The sequence below is a fragment of the Eubalaena glacialis genome, chromosome 6, assembly GCF_028564815.1.
Source record: "Eubalaena glacialis isolate mEubGla1 chromosome 6, mEubGla1.1.hap2.+ XY, whole genome shotgun sequence".
Lineage (NCBI taxonomy): Eukaryota > Metazoa > Chordata > Mammalia > Artiodactyla > Balaenidae > Eubalaena > Eubalaena glacialis.
Window position 1 is genome coordinate 26,812,998 of NC_083721.1, and position 26,698 is coordinate 26,839,695.

General features: G+C 37.9%; 1 protein-coding gene across 2 annotated transcripts; it reads left to right on the forward strand.

Annotated features, from left to right (window-relative positions):
- Positions 1–294: 294 nt before the first annotated feature.
- Positions 295–20,165, forward strand: BTG3 (BTG anti-proliferation factor 3). Of its 2 annotated transcripts, XM_061192963.1 has the most exons (5): positions 295–554; positions 3,947–4,125; positions 8,669–8,806; positions 14,338–14,545; positions 19,488–20,165. In XM_061192963.1, exons 2-5 carry the CDS (start codon positions 3,953–3,955, stop codon positions 19,725–19,727), a joined length of 759 nt encoding a protein of 252 aa, XP_061048946.1. In that variant the 5' UTR covers positions 295–554; positions 3,947–3,952; the 3' UTR covers positions 19,728–20,165. The 2 variants fall into 2 exon arrangements, with proteins under 2 accessions (XP_061048946.1, XP_061048947.1); XM_061192964.1 differs by lacking the exon at positions 8,669–8,806.
- The last annotated feature ends 6,533 nt before the right edge of the window (positions 20,166–26,698 follow it).

Consider the following 26,698-nt stretch of genomic DNA (forward strand, 5'->3'; position numbering starts at 1 on the left):
AGCAGAGGCCCAGGCAGCAGAGGGGAAGTGGCCCACGCGACCCCCGAAGACGCTGCAGCAGGTAGGGCGGGCTGGCGAGGGTCCGCTCGGCTCTCAGCGCCGTTCCTTCCGGAGGAGGGAAGCCCGCGGTGCTGCGTCCCTCGCCATCTGACCCGAGGGTCCGAGGGCGCGTCGCAAGACTGAAGGCGCTTCGCGGCTCACACAGCGAGGCCGGAGCCTTGGGGGCGGGACTCGACGAAGCCCCGCCTCCGGCTCCTCCCCCCCAGGAGCGCGAGCCGGTCCCGCGCGGCGCCATCCCTTTCCCGGGTCATCGCCCCTCCCCTCTTCCGGGCCGCCAGCCCCCCGCGCGCCGCTTCAGAGCCGCGCTCGCTCGCTCGCGCGCGCGACCACCAGCCCGCCCTCTCAGCGCGCGCTCGGCTGCCCGACGACGCGGGAGCCGCACGCGCCAGACGAGGCTCGCCGCGCTCATTGCCGCCGAGCGCCGGCCCGCTGAGGCGGCGCCCTCGGTTCCCGGCCAGGAGGGAATCTGTGGCCCCAGAGCGGAGGCAGCGGCGGTGAGGAGACCGGGCCGGGAGGAGGCGGACATGGCGGGGCTGAGGGCTTCGGGAGGAGGGTGGTCCGGGCGCCTTTGCGGCCACGTCGAAGGCTCGCGGGCGGGCAGCGCGCGGGGGAACCAGGAGGAGTGCGGGGTCGAACCTGCTTGCATCGGCTTTGGCCCGGCGCGAAGGAAGGGTTGGGGACGGAGGGGGGAGGCCCGCGAGGGTTTCCGCGGGACCCTCAGCGGCATCGCGACGGAGGAGTCGCCGCCTCGAGGCTCCTGCCACGTTTTCACCGCGCGTTACCTTCTGCTCGCGGTGGGCGACAGCCCTGCGCCTTCCCACGCCCCCTCCCCCTCCGCGTCCGTGGGTTTTCTGGAGCCGGGGATCCGGCTCGCTGTCTGGGGGGGCGGGGGGGGGGGTCGCGCCTGAGGGGAGCCCGGTCCTCGAACCCAGGGCTGCCGGAGGCTGGAGCCTGCCCGGGGGCTGCGGAGGCTGCGAGGCTGTTCGCGGGGGGAAGGGAAGGGGGCTCGGGGCGCTGCCCCCTTAACTCAGGAAAACCCGCGATTGCAGAAGTTGGACGCGCGGGCAGGCCGTTCTTCCAGGAGTGGGTGGAGACATTTGGTGCCTACTCACCCGGCGCTCTTCAAACCCAAGCGCGAGTGCCGAGCAGCAGGCTTGGATGGCTGACAAAGCCCAACTCCCAGCCCCGTGGGGATCCTGTCGCTCGGGGTCCAGAGCCCGCTTTGTGTCGCCGCGGAGGCTGGTCGAGGGCTCGTCACCCCCCGCGGCCGGGACCTCCCCCCGCCACCCCCACCCCCCTTCGTCAACCTTGGGAACGTCTGTCGGGAGAAATAACTTGTTTCTAGAAACGGCCGCGATGAAGCTTTTCGTTACAAGAGAGGGAAAAGTACAAAGTTATAAACTCCTGGAAGGCAGGACTGGGTTTTTTCCTTTGGGTTCTCTGCCCGCCGCCGTGAGCAGAGGAGCCTGTGGAACAAAGTAGAACTTGAGGAGCAGCCGCCTCGGTGACGACGTCCCGGAATGACGTCACCGTGCGATGTTTAAAATGGGAGCTTTTCGCTCCGAGTGTGGGTGGAGGGATTGCGGCGACTTAACTCGAGACCCCTGAGGGCTTCTTGGCCCCGCTAGCTTCTGGCTTCTCTCTCCCTGACCTCGTAACTCTCCCCTCTAGGGGGTACCCTTTTGGTACTCCTAGGATACTGACCGGTGGAGATGGGTTAAATTCTCAGCTCTTCCAGGCATCATTCCCTCAAACTGAAAAACAAAAACAAAAGTAATTCCGTATGACTCATCTTGTGTTACAACCCAAAACAACCACTAAGTGGTCCTTTTCCTTCCTTTCTTCCTTTTATTTTTTGATATGAAACAGAGAAGAAAAAATAAAAGGAAAACAAAACTCAGATATGTGGAACATAGTTGGCCAATTTAATGAATGAGGAGAATGAGCTAGTTAGGGATTGAGTACCTTTCTTGTTTTCTTTGGTGGGGTGGAGGCTAATGGAGTTCCATCAGCAAGTTTCATCCCAAACCATGTATTAAATTGCAGTGGGTTTTCTTTTCCATCGTAACGTGGTGGAGTATAAATATAGCTTTATAAGTGGAAATGGCTGCCTTTTTTTCAGGAGGAGGCTGCACAGCAGTTGTGGAGGGCTGGGGTTGTGTGCAGCTGGCCATAGAAGGTAGACTTGGCATTCTAGGGTTCCGGGAGGAAGGTTTGGGTGTCTTCCCATCCAGCATCAGGGTGGCCATGGCTGCCAGCACACCTCTCAAATAACATATAGAATTTATTTCACACTGAGGTCCCTTGTTTGAATTTGCACAAGGAGGAAAAGAATCTTATGAAGACGGACTTTAAGAGCAAGTTTGAGAGAAGAAAAAGGAAGCTAACAGGATCAGCTTTATTTTTTAAATGTGAAAGAACACAAACTATAGGCTGGGTTGGTCAGTTTTTGCACTAAACCTAACAGGGGCTGTATGTCTTTAATAATTGGCTCTGAAAAGGTGATGTTGCTTAGTAAACGCAGCATCTGAATAACTCCAAGTTACTTACAGCAGCCAAATGAATGAGCTCATCAAGCGAAGACAAAACATACATCGAAACAATCCCAGTACAAGGTTTTTGCCTTTATGGATTAATCAGTGATAAATCAGATCTGTCATTTAAAAAGAGTCCTTCTTGAGGCAGTTCCAATATGCAGCTGAATCTCTGATTATTTCTTTTAGATTTTCTGTGAATGACCCTGAATTTCCACTCTCTTAAATACGTTTTGATAGAGCTGGGTTTTTTTGGTCATATTTTTTAGGTAAATATATCTCTGTTCTTGAAAGAATGCTTACAGAAGCTCGAGAATGGATTTTTTTTCTTTGTGTATAACAGCTTTATTGAAATATAATTCACATACTATACGATTCACACATTTAAAATGTACAGGTCTTTGGTTTTAGTACATTCACAGAGTTGTACAACCATCACCACAGTCAATTTTAGGACATTTTCATCACCTCAAAAGGAAATCTTATACTCACTCACATCACTCCTTTACCCCCATCCTCCTACCTCTAGGCCACTAATCTACTTTCTGTTTATATAGAGTTGCTTATTCTGGACATTTCATATAATTGGTGTGATACAGTATTTGGTCTTTTGGCTTCTTTCCCTTAGCATAATGTATTCAAGTTTCATACATGTTGTAGCACATATCAGTATGTCATTTCTTTTTGTTGCCGAATAATATACCACACTTTATTTGTCCATTTATCAGTTGATCAACATTTAGTTTATTTCTACTTTTTAGTTATTATGAATAATGGTTCTGTGGACATTTGTGTACAAGTTTTTGTGTGAACATATGGTTTCATTTCTCTTGGGTATAGAGCTAGGAGTAGAATTGCTGGGTCATATGGTAGCCATATATCTGACCTTTTTAGGAACTGCCAAACTGTCTTCTGTAGTGGCTCTACAATACTGGATTTTAAAGTGGACTTTTTTATGTTTTAAAATACAAGTTATTTCATAGAACTTTAAACTTGAATTATTGTAGCTAAATATTGACACATTTAGTAAAAACTATATAGTGGTATCATTGTAATGCTTCTCTTTGAGTGATATCTCTGATTTTATTTTAGCTAACAGGAGCAATTTGGTGTGCTCTCTTTACTGAACTCCTTTACAAAGCTAGGCGATAAGACTCTTAAACAGTATTTTATAATAAGGTCTTTATGGCATAAATTAGTGACTGTTTCCTACTCCAGATATGAGCCAGTGAAACACAAGATAAAATTGGAAGGAGGAAGGGGTGCTGCTGTAAAGGAGGGATATTTTGCAGAGCTTTATCTTCAAGTTGTGATGTTTTGGTTTTTTGAGAAAAACTATTTTATCTTTGCAGGGAAAGATGAAGAACGAAATTGCTGCCGTAGTCTTCTTTTTCACAAGGCTAGTTCGAAAACATGATAAGTTGAAAAAAGAAGCAGTCGAGAGGTTTGCTGAGAAATTGACTCTAATACTTCAAGAAAAATATAAAAATCACTGGTATCCGGAAAAACCATCAAAAGGACAGGCCTACAGGTAAAGGAATAGCTTGGACAGTTAGATTGGACTAAATGAAGAGGCTGATCAGCTCCTCAAATGAATGCCAGGCCCCAGGAATGATGGGTGTGTCCAGGCCATGCCTTTCACAGTTTATCTGCAAAATACCCAACTCAGGAGCGTCTCAGTTTTATTTTTTCCTTATTCACTTTAAAATACAAGTATTTGTTGTTGGAGTCCCACTGCCTGGACGTGGGGGGCCAGTAGTATAGGCTCATGGGAATTAGTCTTGTGGTCATAGTGTGGTTCCTGAGTGTTTTTCTTTAAGTATCACAGGTAGTTGAGGGCTTTCCCAATTGTAGAGAACCCCTAAAACTATCACTTAAAAGGGGGCATGGTAAGGGTTGAGGGAAATGAGTTCCTTGTATCTAAAAGTAAATTGCATGTTATGTGTTAAAAGTTTTTTGGCAAATGAGAACTAAGATTATTAGACACCTAACATGTTCTTGACACAGGAATAATTTCATTTGTACTGTGCATAATTCGTTGTGGTAGAAGCCAGTGTAACCATTTTATGGATGAAGGTAACTTACCTATGATTCACAACTGGTAAATATTAGCTCTGGGATTTGAATTCAGGTCTCACTGACCCTAAATTCTTATGAGCTTTCTGTATACCACAGTCCTACCACAGCCTTGTCTCTGAGAGTGAAGGCAATTCTCACTCGCAGCTATCTTTTGTACTGTGGTTTATAAGTTACATTTACAGTTTAAAGAAGAGCAGCCTCCTGTAAAACATGTCCTGGCATGCTCACTCTTTAGTATTTATGTGACTACTTGGGAACCTGAGTTGAGAATATTCTGCTAAACTCAGCTGTCAAACCGTGCCCCATTTGTGGATGTGACCAAAAAAATAAAAGTGGAACAGTTGTGACTATCATGAATACAGAAATTCTTTTATTTATGCATATTGCTGCCCCCAAAGATTCCTCCACAAATCAGCCCTTCACAGTAAAAAGAACTTCCTTTCAGTCGCTGAGCTCTTGAAAGTGTAAGACTGTTCACGGAGTGTGCAAGGGAGGTGAAAATATGATTTGTTTAATTCTCATTTGCTAAAAGCCAGGTGAGCATATGATCTGTTGAAACGAAAAGAATCAAAGTAATTGATACATTTTCCTCTTCATTTCTATCCAAAGAGGTTTCCTAGTATATTGGAAAATGTGGTGAGTGAAAGTAGAAATGTGGATGTTCTATATAAAGCACTCAAGTTACTGTTTTTTATCCTCTCACTTGATTCTCTTAATTTTTTTCTGCACATCTTCATTTCTGATAGAGTGAACAGCTTTTGTGAATTAGAGCTGTTCAAGCTTTTTACACTGATGTAATTGACATTGGACTAAGGCTTTTGGAAGTGCCAAGCCACCGTACTATTACTGAAAAAGGAGACACTATCAAGTAAATGCTTAAAGGTCAGACAGTGTATAATTTTATTTCCATTAATTCTAAAATCTTGAGGAAAAAAGTTAGCCACAGGATTAAATTGGCATATAATCAGAAGTATCATTATTGAGTCATTTTGAAGCCGTCTTTGAAGTAGAAAACTATTAGAGTTAATGGTGGGTCGTTTCTTTTATAAAAATGAATAGACTATAGGATTAACCAGAATTAGTAGACTCTTCAATCCGTAAAGTTCTTTTTCTTCTAAAGTTTTTTATAAATTAGTATGTTTCTCTGCAGGGGGGTATGTTTCTCTTATACAAATAAGAGCAATTTGGTAACATTATCAAGATCTATAAAAATATTCACAGTCTTTGAAAAGTAAATCTCCTAAAATCTATTCTAGAAGCATAATCAGAAATGCAGACAAATATGTATGCATATGGATATTTCTTACACTTTATAATTGCAAAAAAATTGGAAAGCACTACACTGTCAACATTAAGTAAACAATGGACTATTTTTATGCAGCTCTTAAAATCTTGTTTTTGAAGGGTGGTTAATGGGTAAATAGTCACAGTATCTAGAGTGAAAAAAATAGCATAAAAATATGTAAGGTATGCAAATTTTGTTGAAGCGAGTCTCTATTTAAGCATCTATATTTACATATTTTTTTTAAGCTTAGAGCCTACATCTCCCTCATTGTAGATTAAAAAAAACAAACACATACATCTAAGATCTACCTTACCCTTAATTGCTTTTGATCCTGGTGCACTTGGGACTTTTGAGTCAACCTATACAACATTAGAATCTGTAACGTAGGACCATCTTCTAGAAAGGAATAAAGAGTATCTTACATGGTTTAAAATATTTTTTTTTTACTCTGAATTTGCTAAATTGTTAACGGTGATGTTACGATAAGTACAGGCATGATAGTGTTGTTTAATAAAGTGAACGTTGGCATCTGGTCTGGATCTGAACTCTGGATTCATTACTTTCTAGCTGTGTAATTTTGGGCAAGTTACTCAAACTCTCTCTGCCTCCTTTTTTATAGTGGAGAAAATAGTATCTAACTCACAGGATCATTGTGAAAATTTAAAAAGTTAACATAGGCATACCTTATTTTATTGTGCTTTGCTTTATTGCGCATCACAGACATTGCGTTTTTTATAAACTGAAGGTTTGTGCAGCTGCATTGAGCAAGGCTGTCAGTGCCAGTTTTCCAACAGCATTTGCTCACTTTGTGTCTCTGTGTCACATTTTGGTAATTCTTACAGTATTTCAAACTTTTTCATTATTATATTTGTTTTGGTGATCTATGATCAGTGATCTTTGGTGTTACTGTTACAAAGACTTGCTGAAGGCTCAGGTGGTTACCATTTTTTAGCAATAAAGTAGTTTTTAATTAAGCTATGTACATTTTTTTTTTTAGACATAATGCTATTGCACACTTAATAGACTACAGTGTACTGTAATACAACTTTTATATATACTGGGAAACCAACAATTTGTGTGACTACCTTTATTGAGATACTCGCTTTATTGCTGTGGTCTGGAACCAAACCTGCAGTGTCTGAGGTATGCCTGTACATGCAGAGCATTTAGAAAACTCTCCATTGCATGGTAAACCTTCAAAAAGCGTTATTATTATTATTATTGTTATTATTATTTAGAAATATGTATTAGCTGTTACCTAATGAGAACTTTTTCCACTGTTTTTTATGAAAATTGAAATTAACTAATAATTAAACTTTAAATAGTACCTTATTCTGTTGATGTTACAGTATTGTATTTAGTAATCAGTATTTGTTAATTAACTTATATTTTCCATATTTTTGGGGTCTGAAGAGAAGTAAAATGATTTAATCTAAATTCACTCAATAATACTAGTACTCAGGACTCATACTAAAACCTGGGTTCTATTATTGATTTCTTAGTTGTAGGCAGTAAATACTTTCATTGTAGCTAACGTTTCTCTATGTAAGCAGAATACTTATTTTAACAGGTATTTTTGCATTCATACTGAGAGCCATCTTTGAGCATTCTTTAGGTAGCTGTGAATGGTATTTCTTAGGTTAGAAAAAATGGAACTGATGGGAATTCCCTGGCAGTCCAGTGGTTAGGACTCTGTGCTTTCACTGCTGTGGGCATGGGTTAGATCCCTGGTTGGGGAACTAAGATCCCTGCAAGCCATGTGGTGCGACCAAAAAAAAAAGGAACAGTCTTTAGTGGTTTAGAATTTTTTTCTCTTTTTCGATAACTTAAAAAAAAAAAAGAAAACTCGAGTAACAGAGGTTAAGTGAAATAAGCCAATAACACTTTTGGATTATTATTTTTTTTTAATTAATTTATTTGGCTGCATTGGGTCTTAGTTGTGGCATGCAGGATCTTCATTGTGGCATGCGGGATCTTCTGTTGCGGTGCGTGGGCTTCTCTCTCATAGTGGCATGCGGGCTCCAGAGTGCGCGGGCTCAGTAGTTGCGGTGTGGGGCTTAGTTGCCCGACCAGGGATCAAACCCGCGTCCCCTGCATTGGAAGACGGATTCTTAACCACTGAACCACCAGGGAAGTCCCTGGATTATATTTTAATCTTAAGTACATGGTATGAATGGTTCTGTGTCCTTGACTGATTCGGTATTTAGAGAACAATTATAGGTAAGGCAAAGGATACCCTTCTTAAGCAAGGTAACAACAGATCAAAACTTGTCACAAGAATTTCCAAATATTATTTGAACCATTGGTTGAGGTCTTTTGTGAGTTGGAGATTTTGTTATATAGGAATTTGGCCTATTAAAACTTTTACCTTCAAAGCTCTAAGTATTTTCATGCAACTTTTGTACTGCTTGCTCATTTAATGTATGTATGAGATTGAGTAGTTTCTGTGTGAAATGAAGTAGAGCCAGTTCTAGTGATTTCCCTGTGCTCACACAGACTCTTCTTTCCACCAGGCTGGGTAGTCTTGATGATGCTGCTGCCTCTTTGCCTTTAGTTCAGATTTATTATCTATTTAGGATAGATATTCCTGGGTTCTTTGCCAGGGTTCATTTTATTTTTTTAAATTCATGTTGGTAAATACCAAAAGATATAACAAAGTTTCTGATTTATATTTATTTAAAGCTATTAACATTACTCCACTTTGTTGTAGATGCATTCGTGTCAATAAGTTTCAGAGAGTTGATCCTGATGTCCTGAAAGCCTGTGAGAACAGCTGCATTTTGTACAGTGACCTGGGCTTGCCAAAGGAACTCACTCTATGGGTGGACCCATGTGAGGTGTGCTGTCGGTGAGTTCTTGAGTTTGGCGGCTGAACTGATTACCATGCTGGAACTGATTTTTTGAAATTCTCTCAGGTACTGCCTACGCATGTATTTTTATAGCCAGGAGCTGGTTGTTTGGCTTTCTCAGCTGTGAATTTTGTAAACTATTCTTCTTGGAGGTGATAGTGAAAGACTGGTTACATTCCTGTTTTGCAGCTAAAGAAACTCAAAAACTGATAGAGCAGGGGTTTTTTTTAGAGCTTTACCAAGAACTCTATTGTAGAATTTAGACACCTAGACTCCCTATAGGTCAATTATATCTTCTTTCATTGGTGGTGCCCTTGTCTTTCCCCTCTTCAAATTAGGAAAGACACTAATCCCAAATAATACTGGATATTAACTTTTGGTTGATTTCTGTTTCTGTTTGTTTCTACTCTTGCCTCCCTCCCCCTTTTTGGTTTTTAAGTGGTTGAGTGATATTTTCATGGTTTTATTTTCATAATGGAAATTATTTCTTGTCTCCTAAATGAGCAGAATTGTAAAAGGTGAGTGTTAGGTATGAAATCTAATTGAACTTCATTCATTCTAAAAATACTCATTGTGGGCTTCCCTGGTGGCGCAGTGGTTAAGAATCGGCCTGCCAAGGCAGGGGACACGGGTTTGAGCCCTGGTCCAGGAAGATCCCACATGCCGCGGAGCAACTAAGCCCATGCGCCACAACTACTGAGCCTGCACTCTAGAGCCCGCGAGCCACAACTACTGAGCCCAAGTGCTGCAAATACTGAAGCCCGCGTGCCTAGAGCCCATGCTCCGCAACAAGAGAAGCCACCGCAATGAGAAGCCCGCAGACCGCAACGAAGAGTAGCCCCTGCTCCCTGCAACTAGAGAAAGTCCGTGCGCAGCAACAAAGACCCAACAGCCATAAATAAATAGATAAATAGATAAATAAATAAATAAAAATACTCATTTTGGACCAGGCATTCTTAGTTGTGGGGTTTTTAAAAAATGAAAGTGACATTCTTCTTTCAGGTAGTTCAGAGTGTAATAAGGGAGAAGAAAGAATAAGCAGATTACAACAGAGTGTGATTTGTGCTATAATAGAAGTATGTACAAAATGCAGTAGTTGGTGGCACAAAGGAGAAAGTTACTGCCTCAGGAAAGACTGTAGTCAGCCCTTGGTATTGGTGAGGGATTAGTTCCAGAACATGCCCCTGCCCCAGCCACATGCACACACACACACAGGCAGAGGCAATATCCTCGGATGCTCAAGTCCCTTATATAAAATAGTGTAGTATTTGCATATAACCTATGTATAACCTCCCATATACTTTAAATCATCTCTAGATTTCTTATAATACCTAATGCAATGTAAATGCTGTGTAAATAGTTGTAAGTACAATGTGAATGCTATGTAAATAGTTGCTTGAATTGAAAAAAATTCAAGTTTTGCTTTTAGGAACTTTCTGGATTTTTTTTCCCCAAATGTTTTTGGTCTGTGGTTGGTTGAATGCATGGATGCAGAACCCATGGATATGGAGGGCTGACTGTAGAGTAGGTGATACTTGAGCTGAGTGGGGAAGGATGAGTTGCAGTTGACTAGATGACAAGGTTGGAAGGACATTTCCAGGCAGGAGGAACAGGATGAATAGATGCATGGAGCCCCTGTGAGTGATTTCCTACAGCTCTTCCTTTAGGGTTTTCTCTTTGGTTTAGAGGTACAATTCACCCATTGATGATAGTAGAGGTGCTTTTTGATGCAACCCTAATATGTTCCAAAGGTGGTCATAGCCTTTGACCTGATCTCCAGCAATGAAAGTGGTGGTGAAGACATGTTGGAAAAAATCAGTGGTAATCCTGCAACAATTTTCTGGACCACCCTGGAGCTGCTTGATATAAGCTGGTGGCTTATATAAGCTTATTGCTTTGGGAAACCGGGTGTAGGTAGTTGATTCTCCAATACTTATTTCTCAGAAAAAGGAAGAGCACGATACCTCAATTTTTGGTCTAAGAAGGTCAAACATTTTTAGAGTCTGGGACTAATTAAGCACTTACCGTAGGCCAGGATCAGACTTTGTTTTGTAGACTTGGTCCACTGAATCCCTGCAGAAGACCTCATTATACAAGAAATAGCTATCACAAAGTTACTATATTGAAATGTTTACTTTTTATGAGGCCCACACTGTGATCATGATTTACTCTTACTTAACACACAGTTCTTTTAAGTTAGTTGTGTAGTTTTTCAGCCCATAAAATATTACGTGGCATTTGAAAGGGGATTGTTCCTAGTACAGTTGGCCTTCCGTATCTGAGGGTTCCACATCCATGCATTCAACCAACTTTAGTTCAAAAATATTTGAGGGGGAAAAAAAAGGTGCAAAAAGCAAAACTTGAATGTGCCATGCAATGCAACTATTTTTATAACAGTTACATTGTATTAGATATGATAAGTAATCTAGAGATGATTTAAAGTGTATGGGAGGGTGTGCATAGGTTGTATGCAAGTACCATGCCATTTTATTTAAGGTACTTGGGCATCCACAGATTTTGGCATAGGGGGGAGGCAGGGATGATCCTGGAACCAATCCCCCAGGATACTGTTGTCATAAAGCTACAAACAAAAGTAATAGTCTGACATAGAGGCAGGAACAAAAAAGCAAAAGAGTTGACCCAAATGTATTATCACACCATCAAATAATGAATACTTAATACAATGATCTTAAATCATTAGGGAAAAGTTTCCATATCCAAGGATGTTTAAGAAGTTGGCTAATTATATAAACATTTTGGACATATTTATTTGAAATGCTTAAACTACATCTTGGCACCTGAAGATAAAAGCTTTAGTTACATGGACATTCTACTTAAGTGGATACTTCATTACTTGATGATGCCAGATAATAAAAAATTACTGTGCTTTAATCTTGTTAATGTAAGAAAATCTTTGCATTCAGTAGCCTTCTGATTATTTTATATATGATCAGAATTTTGCCCCAAATTGGCTATGATGTGAGGTTTTTCACAGTTAATAGAAATTATTGATATCTTCAGAATATGAGTGCTCATTCAGTGATGATAGAAATCCCAGAAAGAAAGACCTGTTAGTGATTGGTTAGAGGTGATTGCTATAAATTAATAGAGGAGACTGAGATATTAGTGCCTTTGGACCAAAACTGGAAATATTCTGAAAATTAAAGCTGATATAGCAGTTATATAATTGAATAAATATTTGAGTCATTAAAAATAATAACTCATTGGTATACTAAAGACTAAGGTTATGAAAAAAAATTGAAATGCACTCAAAGAGAACATTCTTCATAGAGTTATTCCATCAGGATAAATATTGGAAGAGTGCAAAGTGTTGTATAGTTAGAAATATTTCACTGAGTGAAATATTTGAGAAGATACTGAATAGACAACAGATCCTATAAGGAGAAGGCCTGCAAATAGCTGGCAACTTTATTATCTACTCAATATTCTACACTTCATTTTTTGTTTGTAATTTCTATAATCCTTTCTTTTCCTGATAAAGAGCAATAGATACTATTGATTTGTTTCAAATTAACTCAGTAGGCCTGAATGTTTTAGCAGTGTGTCATTGAAAATTGGAAAATTTAAAAGTTGTCCATTATGAATTCTGAGGAATTAACTGCACATTCTAATGTTACAGTAATATAGTAAGCAGCTTCACTTACCCTGAAGAGAGCCCTCATAGCAAAATACTACCACGGGAAAATTGTAGAACCTAACTGAGCTTGAGTGTCGAAGAAACCTGAGTTAATAAAGCTGATCCTTCAATCATTAGATGTCTGCCCTTGGATTATGTTTCTGTTTCTACAGAGGCAGGGATTTTTCTCAAATTTCTTGCCTTTCTGTTTTGCTTGAATTTTGACTCCATTAATGGGCAATACTGTAGGTAAGCCTAAGCCCATTATTAATACTGCTGGCATTAGTATATGAATTAACCTTTGATTGTATTGAAATTTGTTGCGTCTTTAAACCTGGAGAGGACCAAGGGGTAGATTTCCACTGCTACAACCCAAGGCTAAGTAATCTTGAAATTATACTTCATGAATTCTGTGTTGTGAAGAACCCTTCCCACTGTTCAGGCATCTTCTGCTAAGAAGAATCACCAGCTGAAGACTAACCACTATCCAGCTATCTTCAGCTTCCTCATTCTGCAGATAGGAAACTAAGGCCGGGAGAGATTAAATAACTCGCACCTGGTAACAGAGCTAGTTAATGACAGAACAGAACCAGAAACATGTCTAGTGCTCTTTCCACCATCCTGCAGTAACTCCTTTTATGAGAGAGACTGAAAAAGAATAGAAAAGGAAATTATGTACCATATTTAGATTGCATTTATGGCCCCATCCAGCCTATGAGGTCGGAAGATAGCACAGTTAGTTGAAAGAAATAGAACTCACCTGTGAGACTACTTGATTGCCATTTAAGCTTTCAAAGGCTTTGTTGCAGTTAGGCCTTTTACTTAATTGTAGATATCATCCTGATTCAGAAGTAATTTGAGACAAGAATTATCATGAATGAAATTAACTGACATCATAGTCAATTAACCCTATTTTCTGTTGATGTTTTTATATCTTTTAAGCTTAGAATCCCTTTGTTTAACTTTAATTACATGCTGTGTAAGACTGCTTAACAATTCATTTCCTTTGTCCTAACACTTCCTAGAAATTGTTTCATAGTGTTTATGTTGTGCAATCTATTTGAATGGATTTGTGGGTTTCTCCTCTGTCCTCTCAATGAAAACTAGTTTTACTGTGTGTTGTGCTATTTTCCCTCATTGCAGAATTTATTTTCCTTTTTTCTAGTACCCAACAGCCAAAGTTACATGTTCTGACAATTATTTTTCTTAGATCAAAGCTTTAAAAATGTTTTGGAATCATAACGTTTGCTTAATTTAAAAAAATTAAGATGAGGGGTAAGCATTTATCATAGGAATCTCTATGAAATCAGCAGTATAATTCAAGCAAAATCCTTTTATTTTCCTCAACAGTAGTTTTTTTTTCCCTTTAACTTCAACAGTTGCCTCAGTTCTCATTTTTGTCAGTGTGGATATAGGAAACACAGGCCTCTTTTTTATTTAATCGTGATAAGAGTAAATCCCACAGGAGATGTCTGGTTGATTTTTGACTTGAATTACTAGGATCTATGTTATAAGGGTCAGTTAAAAATTTGTTAGAAAGTTCTGTATGGCCAGTTTCAATGGTACATACAAAAATGTAATCAAAACAGTGAGTTTCTCTTTGATATCGTAAACAACTATTTTTGTCAGGAGGCAGTAGAAAAGAAAATTGGAAAAGAGAATGAGGTCACTTTTTATTTGTACTTTAATAGACCAGAAGTAGAAAACTGTGGCCTGCCTATTGGCATGAAGCCTCGTTAGGATACTATAGATGTAGAATCAAGTTCTGGGAGGGTTCCTTCTTTGCCTGGGACTGATGGCATGTCCAGACCTGTTCAATTGTTTTTATGGACATTTCTTGCTTTGGTGATGTGACTTCAAGGTGTGTAAGTTTTTTGGTTTTTTTATTCTTAGGTATGGAGAGAAAAACAATGCATTCATTGTTGCCAGTTTTGAAAATGAGGATGAGAACAAGGATGAGATTTCCAAGAAAGTGACCAGGGCCCTTGATAAGGTTACCTCTGATTATCATTCAGGGTCCTCTTCTTCAGATGAAGAAACAAGTAAGGAAGTAGAAGTGAAACCCAATTCAGTGGCTGCGACCCCTAGCCCCGTGTACCAGGTAACCATGAAGTGGCTCCATACTGAAGGTCATGAGCAAGGCTTGCAAGGGCATTCTAGGTAGTCCTGCTTATATTGCCCAAAGTTTCTGAGTTGAAATTCTGGATCACAGTTCTTGCCTTCCCATGCTAAGGGGAAGCTGCTTCCTCTGAGATGAAATAGGCATCCTGAGTCATTTTATCAAAGGTCTGCTTTACTAAATAAGTGGGATGAATACATTGTAAAAACAATAGAAAAAATCATGGTGCTAAAACATTCCTGATGTTTTAAAAATCCTTATTGCATTCAAAAATAGCCACTCATTTTTTTGCAGCCTTTAACACTTCCAATTTGTACCTAACTTTCATGTTCTTTCCCTTTCTATGATTAAAGAGAAACCTCACTAAATTATTCTTTAATTTTTCTCTCAAGCCAAAACAATCTTTCTTTGCTTTAACATTTAAAGAGTCATATAGCTACTAATAACAAAAATTTAAAGAAGTCCTTTGAGTTGAGCCTTATTCTGTACGTGTAGTTTTTCTAATTTTGAGTATATTTTTAAATATACCTATTTTTATTAATTTGGCCTTAATTAGACATAATTAAACACACCAGGTTTCTGGTAGGGTTTGATTTGGGCTAAAATGAGAATTTAGACCTTAATGAGTAAGAAATCAGAGTATCATGAGTATGAGAAACTGAACCTTTAAATCCAGGATACATTTATATAATGAACATCCTTTCAGTATAACGTAATTTTTGAGTTCTTAATATTTTTTTTTAATTGTTGAATTATCCTTCCTAGGCTTGAGAGGAAGATTAGTTCTGAAGATTATCACATTCTTAGGGGTATATGTATATGTGTCTATTATAACATATGCACCTGCTTTTAAAAAAATACAAACCAAAACAAAAACTTGAAACAGTATGAAAGAGTATAGGGGCTTCCCTGGTAGCGCAGTGGTTAAGAATCCACCTGCCAATGCAGAGGACACGGGGTTGAGCCCTGCTCCGGGAAGATTCCACATGCCGCGGAGCAGCTAAGCCCATGTGCCGCAACTACTGAGCCTGCGCTCTAGAGCCCACAAGCCACAACTACTGAGCCCACGTGCCACAACTACTGAAGCCTGCGCACCTAGAGCCCATGCTCCGCAGCAAGAGAAGCCACCGCAATGACAAGCCCGCGCACCACAATGAGAGTAGCCCCCACTCACCGCAACTAGAGAAAGCCCACACACAGCAACAAAGACCCAACACAGCCATAAATTAATTAATTAATTAATTAATTTAAAAAAAAAGTATAATAGTGACACATCCTCCTCTTCCCACAATGACCAGTCTTGTGCCCTTGCATGGAGGTTTTCATTACCAGTTATTTTGTATTCTTCCCAAGAGATTCCCTATATAGATAAGTAAACATAATATTTGTAATTCAGGGATCATTTTTAAGACCATTGCCATAAATATTTTGGACATTTTTTTCCTCTGTATGATGTATTACGTACTACAGATTACCATTGTTAAATTGCCTGGAATTCATTCAGATGTGCGCTAATTTTACCTCAAGAATTTTGTTATGGAGCAAAGTAAGAATGTAAATTCCAAATTGAACTGATTGCTGCTAATTTTTTCAAGTAAATTGACCTTTAATTTTTAGATTTTCTTTTAAAATTAAATTGTATTTGTTTTCCCCTATGTTGAAAGATTATTAGGATAAAATTATAACAGAAAGGCATAGAAATTGAACTGTCCTTTATGTGCTTTTAAAATAAAACATTTCTCCTTGACATTGTAATCACAAAACATTTCATGAATGAGAAGCATAGCTCTTAAAATCATTGTGTAGAAAGCTGGTGCCGATGGTCCACTTTAATGTTTTTTACCTATCCATTTTTCCATCTTGAACCTGGCATTACCAAGAGCCTTAAAAAAGAGGTTATCAAAGTATGGGCAAAATAATTCTGAGCTTGGGGTCTTTGTTCTCTGAGGGGGGTCTGTGTTTTCTGAAAGGAACCTCCAGAGATAAGTCTCTACTAATTAAGAATGAAGATTATGTTATTTCTACCCAAATTGATCTATAGTTTCAACTTGCTATCAATCAAAATCCCAAAATGCTTTTTCTAGATAAAATTTAAAGAAAGGAGAATCAAGTCATAGATCTCACTAATATTAAGTCATTATGTTTATCAAGATAGTGTGATAATGATTTAAAGTTATATAAATATATTATTGGAACAGATAGAGAGTCCAGAAGTAGACCCTTGTATGTACAATTTTGTTTTTGTTTTTTTTTTTAATAAAAGTGCCAAAGCAATTCAGTAGGGAAAGTCTACAAGAACTAGTACTGGAACAATTGGATAATCTATATATTAAAAAAAAAAAAGTGAACCTAACTGCTACCTGATACCATACATTAGAAAACTAATTTGAGGGACTTCCCTGGTGGCGCAGTGGTTAAGAATCCACCTGCCAATGCAGGGGACACGGGTTCGATCCTTGGTCTGGGAAGATCCCACATGCCGTGGAGCCACTAAGTCCATGTGCCACAACTACTGAGCCTTCGCTCTAGAGCCCGCAAGCCACAGCTACTGAAGCCCTTGTGCCTAGATCCCGTGCTCCGCAACAAGAGAAGCCACCGCAATGAGAAGCCCGCGCACCACAACAAAGAGTAGCCCCTGCTCGCTGCAACTAGAGAAAGCCCACGCGCAGCAACAAAGATGCAACGCAGCCAAATAATAAATAAAAATAAATAAATAAAAAGAAACCATTAAGAAAACGAATGGGCAAAAGCATAGACTGGGACAAAATATTCTCAATACATATATTTGTCAAAGGACTTGTTTCCAGAATATACTTTAAAAATCACTCCTATAAATCACTAATAAAAGACATGATCCAATTAAAAACGGCAAAAGATGAGAATAAACACTGTACAAAAGAAGTTATATAAATGGCCAGTAAGCAAATGAAAAAGGTGCTCAACCTTATTTGTCATCAGGAAAATTCAAATTTAAACCACAGTGAAACACTACTTCCAGAATGGCTAAAATTAAAACGTCTGACAATACCAATTGTTGGCAAGGATGTGAAGCAGCTGGATTCATAAACTGTTGATAGGAGTGTAAAATGGTATAACCACTTTGGAAAACTGGCATTTACAAAGTTAAATATGCATCTGCCCTATAACCCAACAGTTCCACTCCTAAGTATTTAACAAGAGAAATGAAAAAAACAAATATCTACAAAGCCTCATATTAGAATGTTTATAACAGCTTTTTTCATAATCGTTTAAAAAAAAAAAAAAGGAAAACCACCCAAATACCCATTAACAAGTGAATGGGAGGAAATTGTGTATTCATTCACCCAGTAGGATAATAGCAATAAAACAGAGAAAACTAATAATAGACACAATACGGAAGGACCTAAAAAACATCTGATTGAGCAAAAGAATTTTGCCGGGGAATTCCCTGGCGGTCCAGTGATTAGGACTCCCCTCTTTCACTGCGGAGGGTGCGGGTTTGATCCCTGATTGGGGAACTAAGATCCCACAAGCCAGGCGGTGTGGCCAAAAAAAAAAAAATTGCCAGATACAAAAGAATACATGCCACATGATTCCATTTATATGAAGTTCACAAACAGGGAAAACTCGGTCTGGTGATAAAAATCAGAACAGTGGTTGCCTGTGGGATTGTGTCTGCTTTCTGACAGTTTTAAAAGCTTATCAACACCTCAATGTAGAAAGAAATGAAAACATTCCATTTTGCTACTGGTTTGTAGTATAGGTCAATTATTAGTTTGAACTCTAAATTCTTTATTTCCCCATTACTGTAGATAATCAAGAATTAACTGTGCTAAGGTTATTCACTGCTGCATTGTTTTGTTTGCTTTTGTGCATTGTTTTTTTGATATTAAAAGACTGAAAGCAGCCTAAATGTACTATCAACAAGACACCAGTTAATTTAGTTATGGCAGTCATTGCATTACTGTCTAGCTGTAAAATGACAAAAAAAGTCGTTATGTACTTAGATGAATGTCTCTGAGATGTATTTATCAAGTGCAAAAAGCAGTATACAGAATTTTGTGAGTTTTTATAAATGTGTGTATAGCTGTATACACAAGTATATTCATAGAATATCTCTAAAGATAATCAAACAATTGATTACTGTCAGTTGCCTCTGAGAGGGTAGCTGGTAATCACATAAAGAAGAGAGACTTTTTTCCACTGTGTACAATTTTGTACCTTTTGAATTTTCTATCATGAATGCAGTGCTGTTATACAGAATATAAATTTTTAAATGCCTATGCTAGGAAGAGCAGATTAGAAATCAGAGAACTCTGAAACTCATAGTCACAGGGTGTGGCATTCTGAGCAGAGAGGTCTGAAACTGCTGATAACATTTTGAATGATGTGAACTTGATGTCCCACTTGACCTATGGGATAATCTAAGACTGTTTTCCAAAATGCTAAACTGGCTACATTAGAATCACCGGCAGTGTCATCAAAATACTTGGCCTTTCTTCCTAAAGTTTTGTTAATATTGTTCAGTAGACCAGGGCTGGGGCATGAACATTTTGTGTTTAAAAGCTTCTTAGGTGACTCTTTAGCCAGCTGTGGAAACCAGAGGTCTAAAACATGATGTGTCCTTACAAGCTTCTATTCATTCCGTGTTTTCATCTTCTTTGGTTGAAATAGCCAGAAAATATCCGGTTGCTTTAGAGTGCTGTGTTTGAGGTTATTCATTTTCACTCATTTAGTAAAAAAATGCTGATTGATCACCTGTTATATTTGAGGTTTTTAACATATTTAGACTTGATTGTAGGAATGTGCCTTAGACCTACTCTTAGGGTTGTGGGTGAGTGATTTTGTTTTTCTTTAATGAGTAATCTGGAAGGTCACCTACTTTTTATATAACACATGACTAATTTTTTCTTTTTATTAACTTACTGTTTTCTCTTCTTTACAGATTTCAGAGCTGATATTCCCGCCTCTTCCAATGTGGCACCCTTTACCCAGAAAAAAACCAGGAATGTACCGAGGGAATGGTCATCAAAGTCACTACCCTCCTCCTGTTCCATTTGGTTATCCAAATCAGGGAAGGAAGAATAAACCATATCGCCCAATTCCAGTAACATGGGTACCTCCTCCTGGAATGCATTGTGACCGGAATCACTGGATTAATCCTCACATGTTAGCACCTCACTAGCTGCTTTGATTCTGTTGGTGTCATGTTGAGAGAAGGTAGAATAAGCCTGACTGCATATTAAAAGTTCATACTCAAAGTAGTAAAGTTAGATGGGCTAAACCATCAAACTTATTTTTATAGAGAAGTTATTGAGAATAATCTTTCTTAAAAAATATATATGCACTTTAGATATATTGATATAGTTTGAGAAACTTTATTAAAGTTAGTCAAGTGCCTGAGTTTTTAATATTGGACTTGAGTATTTATATATTGTGCATCAACTCTGTTGGATATGAGAACACTGTAGGAGTGGACGATCTGTTCTAGCACCTTTGAGCATTTACTTTATGGAGCGTATGTAAGTTATTTATACACAAGGAAATCTATTTTATGTCGTTGTTTAGAAGAATTGCGTGAAATCATGTAGTTGCAAATAAAAAGTAGTTTGAGGCATGACAATGTGTGCTTCTGTTCTGTGCATAAAAAGGGAGAAAGAGCAAAGGGGGTATCTCACTTCAATGTGTTTAATTAAATATTTAGCAAAGAAAAAAAACAATGTAACAATTTTAACTTTTCTTTAAAAAATTAACTTTTTATTAACCATACCTTTCCCAAAGGCTATAGAATCAAAAGATTCATATAAAACGTCTAAAGTTTGTTTGTTAGTAGTAGATAATTGAAAATATAAATATAATGAAATATCTTTCAACCATTAGAGTCACTATACGTAGGATTTTCCTAACCAAGAATTTGGCCTGTACAAATTTTGATATGACATCTGACTTATACGCCTAGTGCCATGGCATAAAGCAGAAATGTTCTTACAGCTACACTAATCTCTGTGCCTTGTGCTTTTTTTTCAACATATTAAAAGTCTTTATTAGATGTCTAAAATAAAGCCAAATAGTACAGTACTTCAGATTCTTCAGTAGTCCATATTTATACCACTGTAATGCCATCAGTCTCATAAGTGTACTTGAACTAAGAGAGAAAAAAGATATAAGAATTTAGGTTTTTTCCCAAAGGTAAATTTTTAAAAACTAAAAGATCATTATGTTTTCTCATTACCTACATCTTTAGATTTCTAGTCTTAAATTATTTGACTTACCAGAAAAATCACAACTTGCTAATAAATCATTGGATGTCCTTGGCTGTTCCAGATATTTCTGTTGTGTTTGCTGATAAATTCTGTTGACGTACAGACTACCAGAAAAGTGCACAAATCGTAAGGATACATAGCTCTCAAAGGTTTGAAGTATGTGGAATTCAAAATGTCTGCAACTTCAACAGAAAACTTACTTTTAAACTTTAGAGGCCTGTGGTTTTAATGTTACTGTACTCTTTGATAAGCCATATGCAACTTTTAATATATTTCTAAACCATCATATCTACTTTTTTTCCTGAGATTTATAGTGAATGCTTATTCAAACTTGAGCATATTTTCCTAGGGGTAACTGGCATCACAAGGGAGATTAGTTTTATTTAGGTTGGAAAAAAAAAATTTTAATTGTTACTGTTCCCTTGTAGATCCTAGAGAGTTTGGGTGATAATGGCAGATTTCTAGGCAATCGTAAAAGTGGCAAGTTTCAAGTATTTTTATCATGGAGTTAGCAGGTAGCATTTGTTCTGTTAGTTTGCACATGTCATATGGTTATAAGGCTGTTGGGAAAACCAGAAGCATAATAGCTATACTGTTGAGGGAAATATTTTCGGTATGTACCTAGCCATCTACACCTTTCTTTCCACATCAGATTACTATAAAAATCTCCTAAATCTCTTATTCATTAGTGTTGACAACTAAATGGCAGAGTGTCTTAGGGAAAATGCTAATTTTGAAGTTGACTGCATATTAGACATGTTACCTGTAGAAGATTCTGCCCTTTATTGACTATCCACCTCACACCTTGTTCCAAAATTTATTTAAAGCAAAAGAAATCTCTCAATATAGCTTTTCCAATCCATTCCTAATGAAATAAAACCATCTTTCTTTCAGAAGCTGCATCTTAAACTCAGTCTAGTAAGTATGCAGTTCAAAGTGTGTCAAACTTTTTAACTAGTAATTAGGACTCTAGGAGTTGTAACATCTCTAAGTCTGTCTCCCTCAGTCAGACTCCAGGACTGCTCTAATGAAGACAAAATGTTGCTGCATAATTTCAGCTTGACAGTGTTATGAGGCTGTTTGAAGAAGGAGTGGTTTGTGACTGAATGATGATAATTTGTTTTAATTCTCCATTTTATTTTATATTTGTAGCCATAGCTGCAAAGCTCTAAATTTAGAGGTTAAACTTGGACATGGAAATATCAAAAATAAAAGAAAAATCTAAATTCTTTTGGTAAGTTATATTACATCAATACCAAAGTGCTTATTTCTGGGTTTTTAGTGTAATATTTATCTCAGAGTATTTAACTTTCTGGCAAACTTCAATGATTTCAAACTAAGATGATAAAGCATTTATATTGGCTTCTACTCAGCTATCACTGTTAAAGTGATTTCTTATTTGGTGATTTGGAAGAGGAAGAAAACTTTAAAACACTTACGTGCATTTACCTTGCTAGAGTAACCATTCTATCCATTTTACAGATAATAGTAAACAGTAAGTTTTAAAAATTTTTATTACTATATGCCAACAACTTATTTAATCCTCATAATAACCCCCTGATGTGGGTACCATTATTATCCCAGGTAAGATAAGGGCTCTCAGAGAAGCTAAAAATGCCCAAGATCACAGAGAGCTAAGTAATGAAGCCCTGACTTAAAGCCAAGCTGGGCTTTGTAAAGCCCATGCTCCATAATGCCTTGGTTCATTACCTATAAAGTCTACCAACTCTTAAAACTTGAGGAAAGGTTCGGTATCAAGCCAAGATTTGGAAAAAAAGGAACAGATGCAAAAATTAGATTGAGTGCGAATACAAGACATTAAAGTATCTTGATTAATAACTAATAAAGCCTTGATGAAGTTCCTTTTTACAAACTATTCAGATATTTTGAAAAGGGGCTGACTAATAACTTGACAGCCATTTTATTCGCTTGAACTCTAAATCAAATTACAATATTTCTACAGCCCAATCGATTGAGGATTGAGATGACAAAGCAAACTACCAATGATTGGTCAAGGGAAAGAAGAGTTAGTGGTATTAGTATGGCCCAAGTTTATCACAGGACTTAACTTCTTTTTTTCTTAGTATCAAACATTTGTTGATTTGACGTGGTATATGATGTTCTCATGTATTCTCTGGAGTCTGTATCCCAGTTGTGAAGCAGTAACACTGTAAAGCTCTACGGGAAACACAAGATCCCTGCATTAAAGATGGTATTTCTAGCCAGGCTAGAGGTTTAATGGCTAACTTCTATACATAATTTTAGTGTCATGACTGTTAAGTGAACTTCACTAGCAAAGCAGATTTATCTTGATAGTCATAAGATTAAAAATGCCCAATGTTGGTGAGAGTGTGTGGGGAAGCAGTCACACACATAGTGTTAGTACAGGCTTGAAAGAGTAATATAACCTTTTTGAAGGGCAGTTAAAAATGTAAATATGCATATCCTTTGACCAAGCAAATATACTTCTAGGAATGTATCTACAAAAATACTCAAAAACAAGGGGCTGCTACCTATGTAAAAGTGTTCATTGCAAAATGTTTGTAAACAGCAAAAATAAAAATCCAATAGATAAACAGTTAAATTTGAACATCTGTTCAAGAAAATACTGTGGAAAATGCCATGTAGCCACACACACAAAAGTACATCAATTTCTAATGACATGGGATAAAATGTTGCAAGTTGGGAAAATACTGCAAGTGGGGAAAGAAATGTTACATCTAGGATGGCGCCAATATTGTCTGGAAAAATAAACACCAAATTGTTAAAAGTACTTAGGGTTCTCAGAGGCAGAGGAGGGGTAGATACAGAGAACCTCCATTTTCCTACATTGCACATTTCAGATATTTATACTATTATGACTTTGTAACTGGAGAAGTGAAAGGACAAATATTTCTTAAAGAGCACTCAATTTAAGACAAGTTCAGTGGATTTATTTTTAGCAAATACAAATACTATACATCACTGATAACCAAATTGCATATATGGACGATCTGGTACATTTCTGAGTTAAACCATTACAGTGTGCTCACAAAATTTTATTTGCTGATCATACTGTGTCTAGAAGGAAATATTCCAAAATAAATGCTTGTAATAAAGTGGTTGTATTACATACTTCTCCAGTGTTCCCAATGTATATATTAATTTCATGAGAAAAATTTTAAATAGTACTTTGTGGGAGAAAAATCCCTGTTACTAAGAAAGGGTATTAAATACCTGGAAATAAACTTTTACAACAACAGAAAGGAGTGCGTCCCACAGAGGAGAAAAATTTATAAGAATTTGACTAAAGTCAAAAATAACTGACTAGAAGAATATACCACATTTAAATTGATATAATACTATAAAAAAAACTTTACTTTTCAAATTAATATGTAAAGTCAATATAAATCATAATTAAAATCCCACTGAAATTTTAGTGGGACTTGAAAGCCTGATTTTAAGTTTACATAGAAGAATAATTCTCAATAACCAGGAATTTTTTTTTTTTTAAAAGAACAATGGACAAGGGAGTGTTCTTCCTTTTAAGTAATTTATCAATATATACTCTAAAGTATTGGGTTGGCCAAAACGTTCGTTCGTTTTTTTCCGTAAGATGGCTCTAGTAGCACTTAGTTGTTTTTAATTTCTTTCGAAACAATTTTGTTAGATTATATGTGACAGCTGTCATATCAGCATGCATTTAAAAAAAGACATCAAAATTGGTGAATTTTTGTATAGCCATTTTGATATTGAAGATGGAAGAAAAATATTTTTGGCCTATTATGCTTTATTATTTCAAGAAAGGTAAAAACACAACTGAAATGCAAAAGAAGATTTGTGCAGCGTATGGAGAAGGTGCTGTGACTGACTGAAACTGTCAAAAGTGGTTTGTGAAGTTTCGTGCTGGAGATTTCTCACTGGACAATGATCCACAGTCAGGTTGACCAGTTGAAGTTGATAGCAATCGAGACATTAATTGAGAAAAATCAACGTTATACCAGGCAGGAGATAGCCAACATACTCAAAATATCTAAATCAAGCGTTGAAAATCATTTGCACCAGCTTGGTTATGTTAATCACTTTGATGTTTGGGTCCACATAAGTTAAATGAAAAAAACCTTCTTGACCATATATCCACATGTGATTCTTTACTTAAATGTAACAAAAATGTCCCATTTTTAAAACAAATTGTGACGGGTGATGGAAAGTGGATACTGTGCAATAAATGTGGAACAGAAGACATCATGGGGCAAGTGAAATGAACCACCACCAACCACACCAAAGGCTGGTCGGTCTTCATGCAAATAAGGTGATGTTGTGTATATGGTGCGATTGGAAGGAAGTCCTCTATTATGAACTCCTTTCGGAAAACCGAACAATTAACTCCAACAAGTACTGCTCCCAATTACACCAACTGAAAGCGGCACTTGACGAAAAGCGTACAGAATTAGTCAACAGAAAACGCATAATCTTCCATCAGGATAACGCAAGATTGCATGTTTCTTTGATGACCAGGCAAAAACTGTTACAGCTTGGCTGGGAAGTTCTGATTCATCCACCGTATCCACCAGACACTGAACCTTCAGATTTCCATTTATTTAGGTCTTTACAAAATTCTCTTAATAGAAAAAAATTTCAATTCCCTGGAAGACTGTAAAAGGCACCTGGAACAGTTCTTTGCTCAAAAAGAAAAAGTTTTGGGAAGATGGAATTATGCAGTCACCTGAAAAATGGCAGAAGGTAGTGGAACAAAAGGGTGACTATGTTCAATAAAGTTCTTAGTGAAAATGAAAAATGTCTTTTATTTTTACTTAAAAACCGAAGGCACTTTTTGGCCAACCCACTATAACATAGGAGTGAATATACCAATGAAACAATACAAGTGCAGAACCAGAAACATTTAGATACAGAAGTTTACTGTATGGTGAATGTGGCTTTTCAAATTGAAAGTAATTCACTAATAAAAAAATTAATTGTGAACTATATTTGGCTATGCAATTTTTAAAGTTAAATTCCTACTTCAAACCATAAAAAATAAATTCGATAAAGATAAAATGTAAAATATGAAACTATAAAAGTACTGAGGAAATATGGAAAGAGATATTCATAAACTTTTAGCTTAGGAAAATTTTCCCCATGAAAACAAAAATTGGCACTTTGGAATTGAAAAAAATTTTTAATTGCATATTAAAAGACATAAATACACTTAAAAAGACAAACTCTGGGACTTCCCTGGTGGCACAGTGGTTAAGAATCCACCTGCCAATGCAGGGGACACAGGTTCGAGCCCTGGTCCGGGAAGATCACACATGCCGCAGAGCGACTAAGCCTGTGCACCACAACTACTGAACCTGAGCTCTAGAGCCCGTGAGCCACAACTACTGAGCCTGCATGCCGCAACTACTGAAGCCTGTGTGCCTAGAGCCCATGCTCCGCAACAAGAGAAGCCACTGCAATGAGAAGCCTGTGTACCGCAACGAAGAGTAGCCCCTGCTCACCGCAACTGGAGAAAGCCTGCACGCAGCAATGAAGACCCAACGCAGCCATAAATAAATAAATAAACAAATAAATTTAAATCTTCAGAAAAGTTAAAAAAAAACTCCAAAGAGGGAGAAATTTCCTACAGAATGTTTAAAAGAAAATGACTTAGTATTCTTAATATACAAAGAGCTTCTACATATAATTAAATTATTTAGCAGAGCCAAATAAATATAAAGAAATACAAATGGCTAAAAAATTAAAAGAGGTGCTAATGGCACACTAATGACAAAGGAAGTATAAGTTGAAACCATGAAATACCATTTTTCACCTAACAAATTGACATTGAAAAGACTGTGGCTTGCATTCTTTGTGGAAGCCAATTTAACAATGTCAAAAAAATTTTTTAATGTGTATATTCTCTTACCCAGTA

Bases quoted from the DNA above. Each gene is read 5' to 3' on its own strand.
- BTG3 (XM_061192963.1), top strand. From the start codon at position 3,953: ATGAAGAACGAAATTGCTGCCGTAGTCTTCTTTTTCACAAGGCTAGTT. The intron at 4,126-8,668 runs GTAAAGGAATAG...ACTTTGTTGTAG, and splicing joins TCAAAAGGACAGGCCTACAG to ATGCATTCGTGTCAATAAGT. The intron at 14,546-19,487 runs GTAACCATGAAG...TCTTCTTTACAG, and splicing joins CCCCTAGCCCCGTGTACCAG to ATTTCAGAGCTGATATTCCC.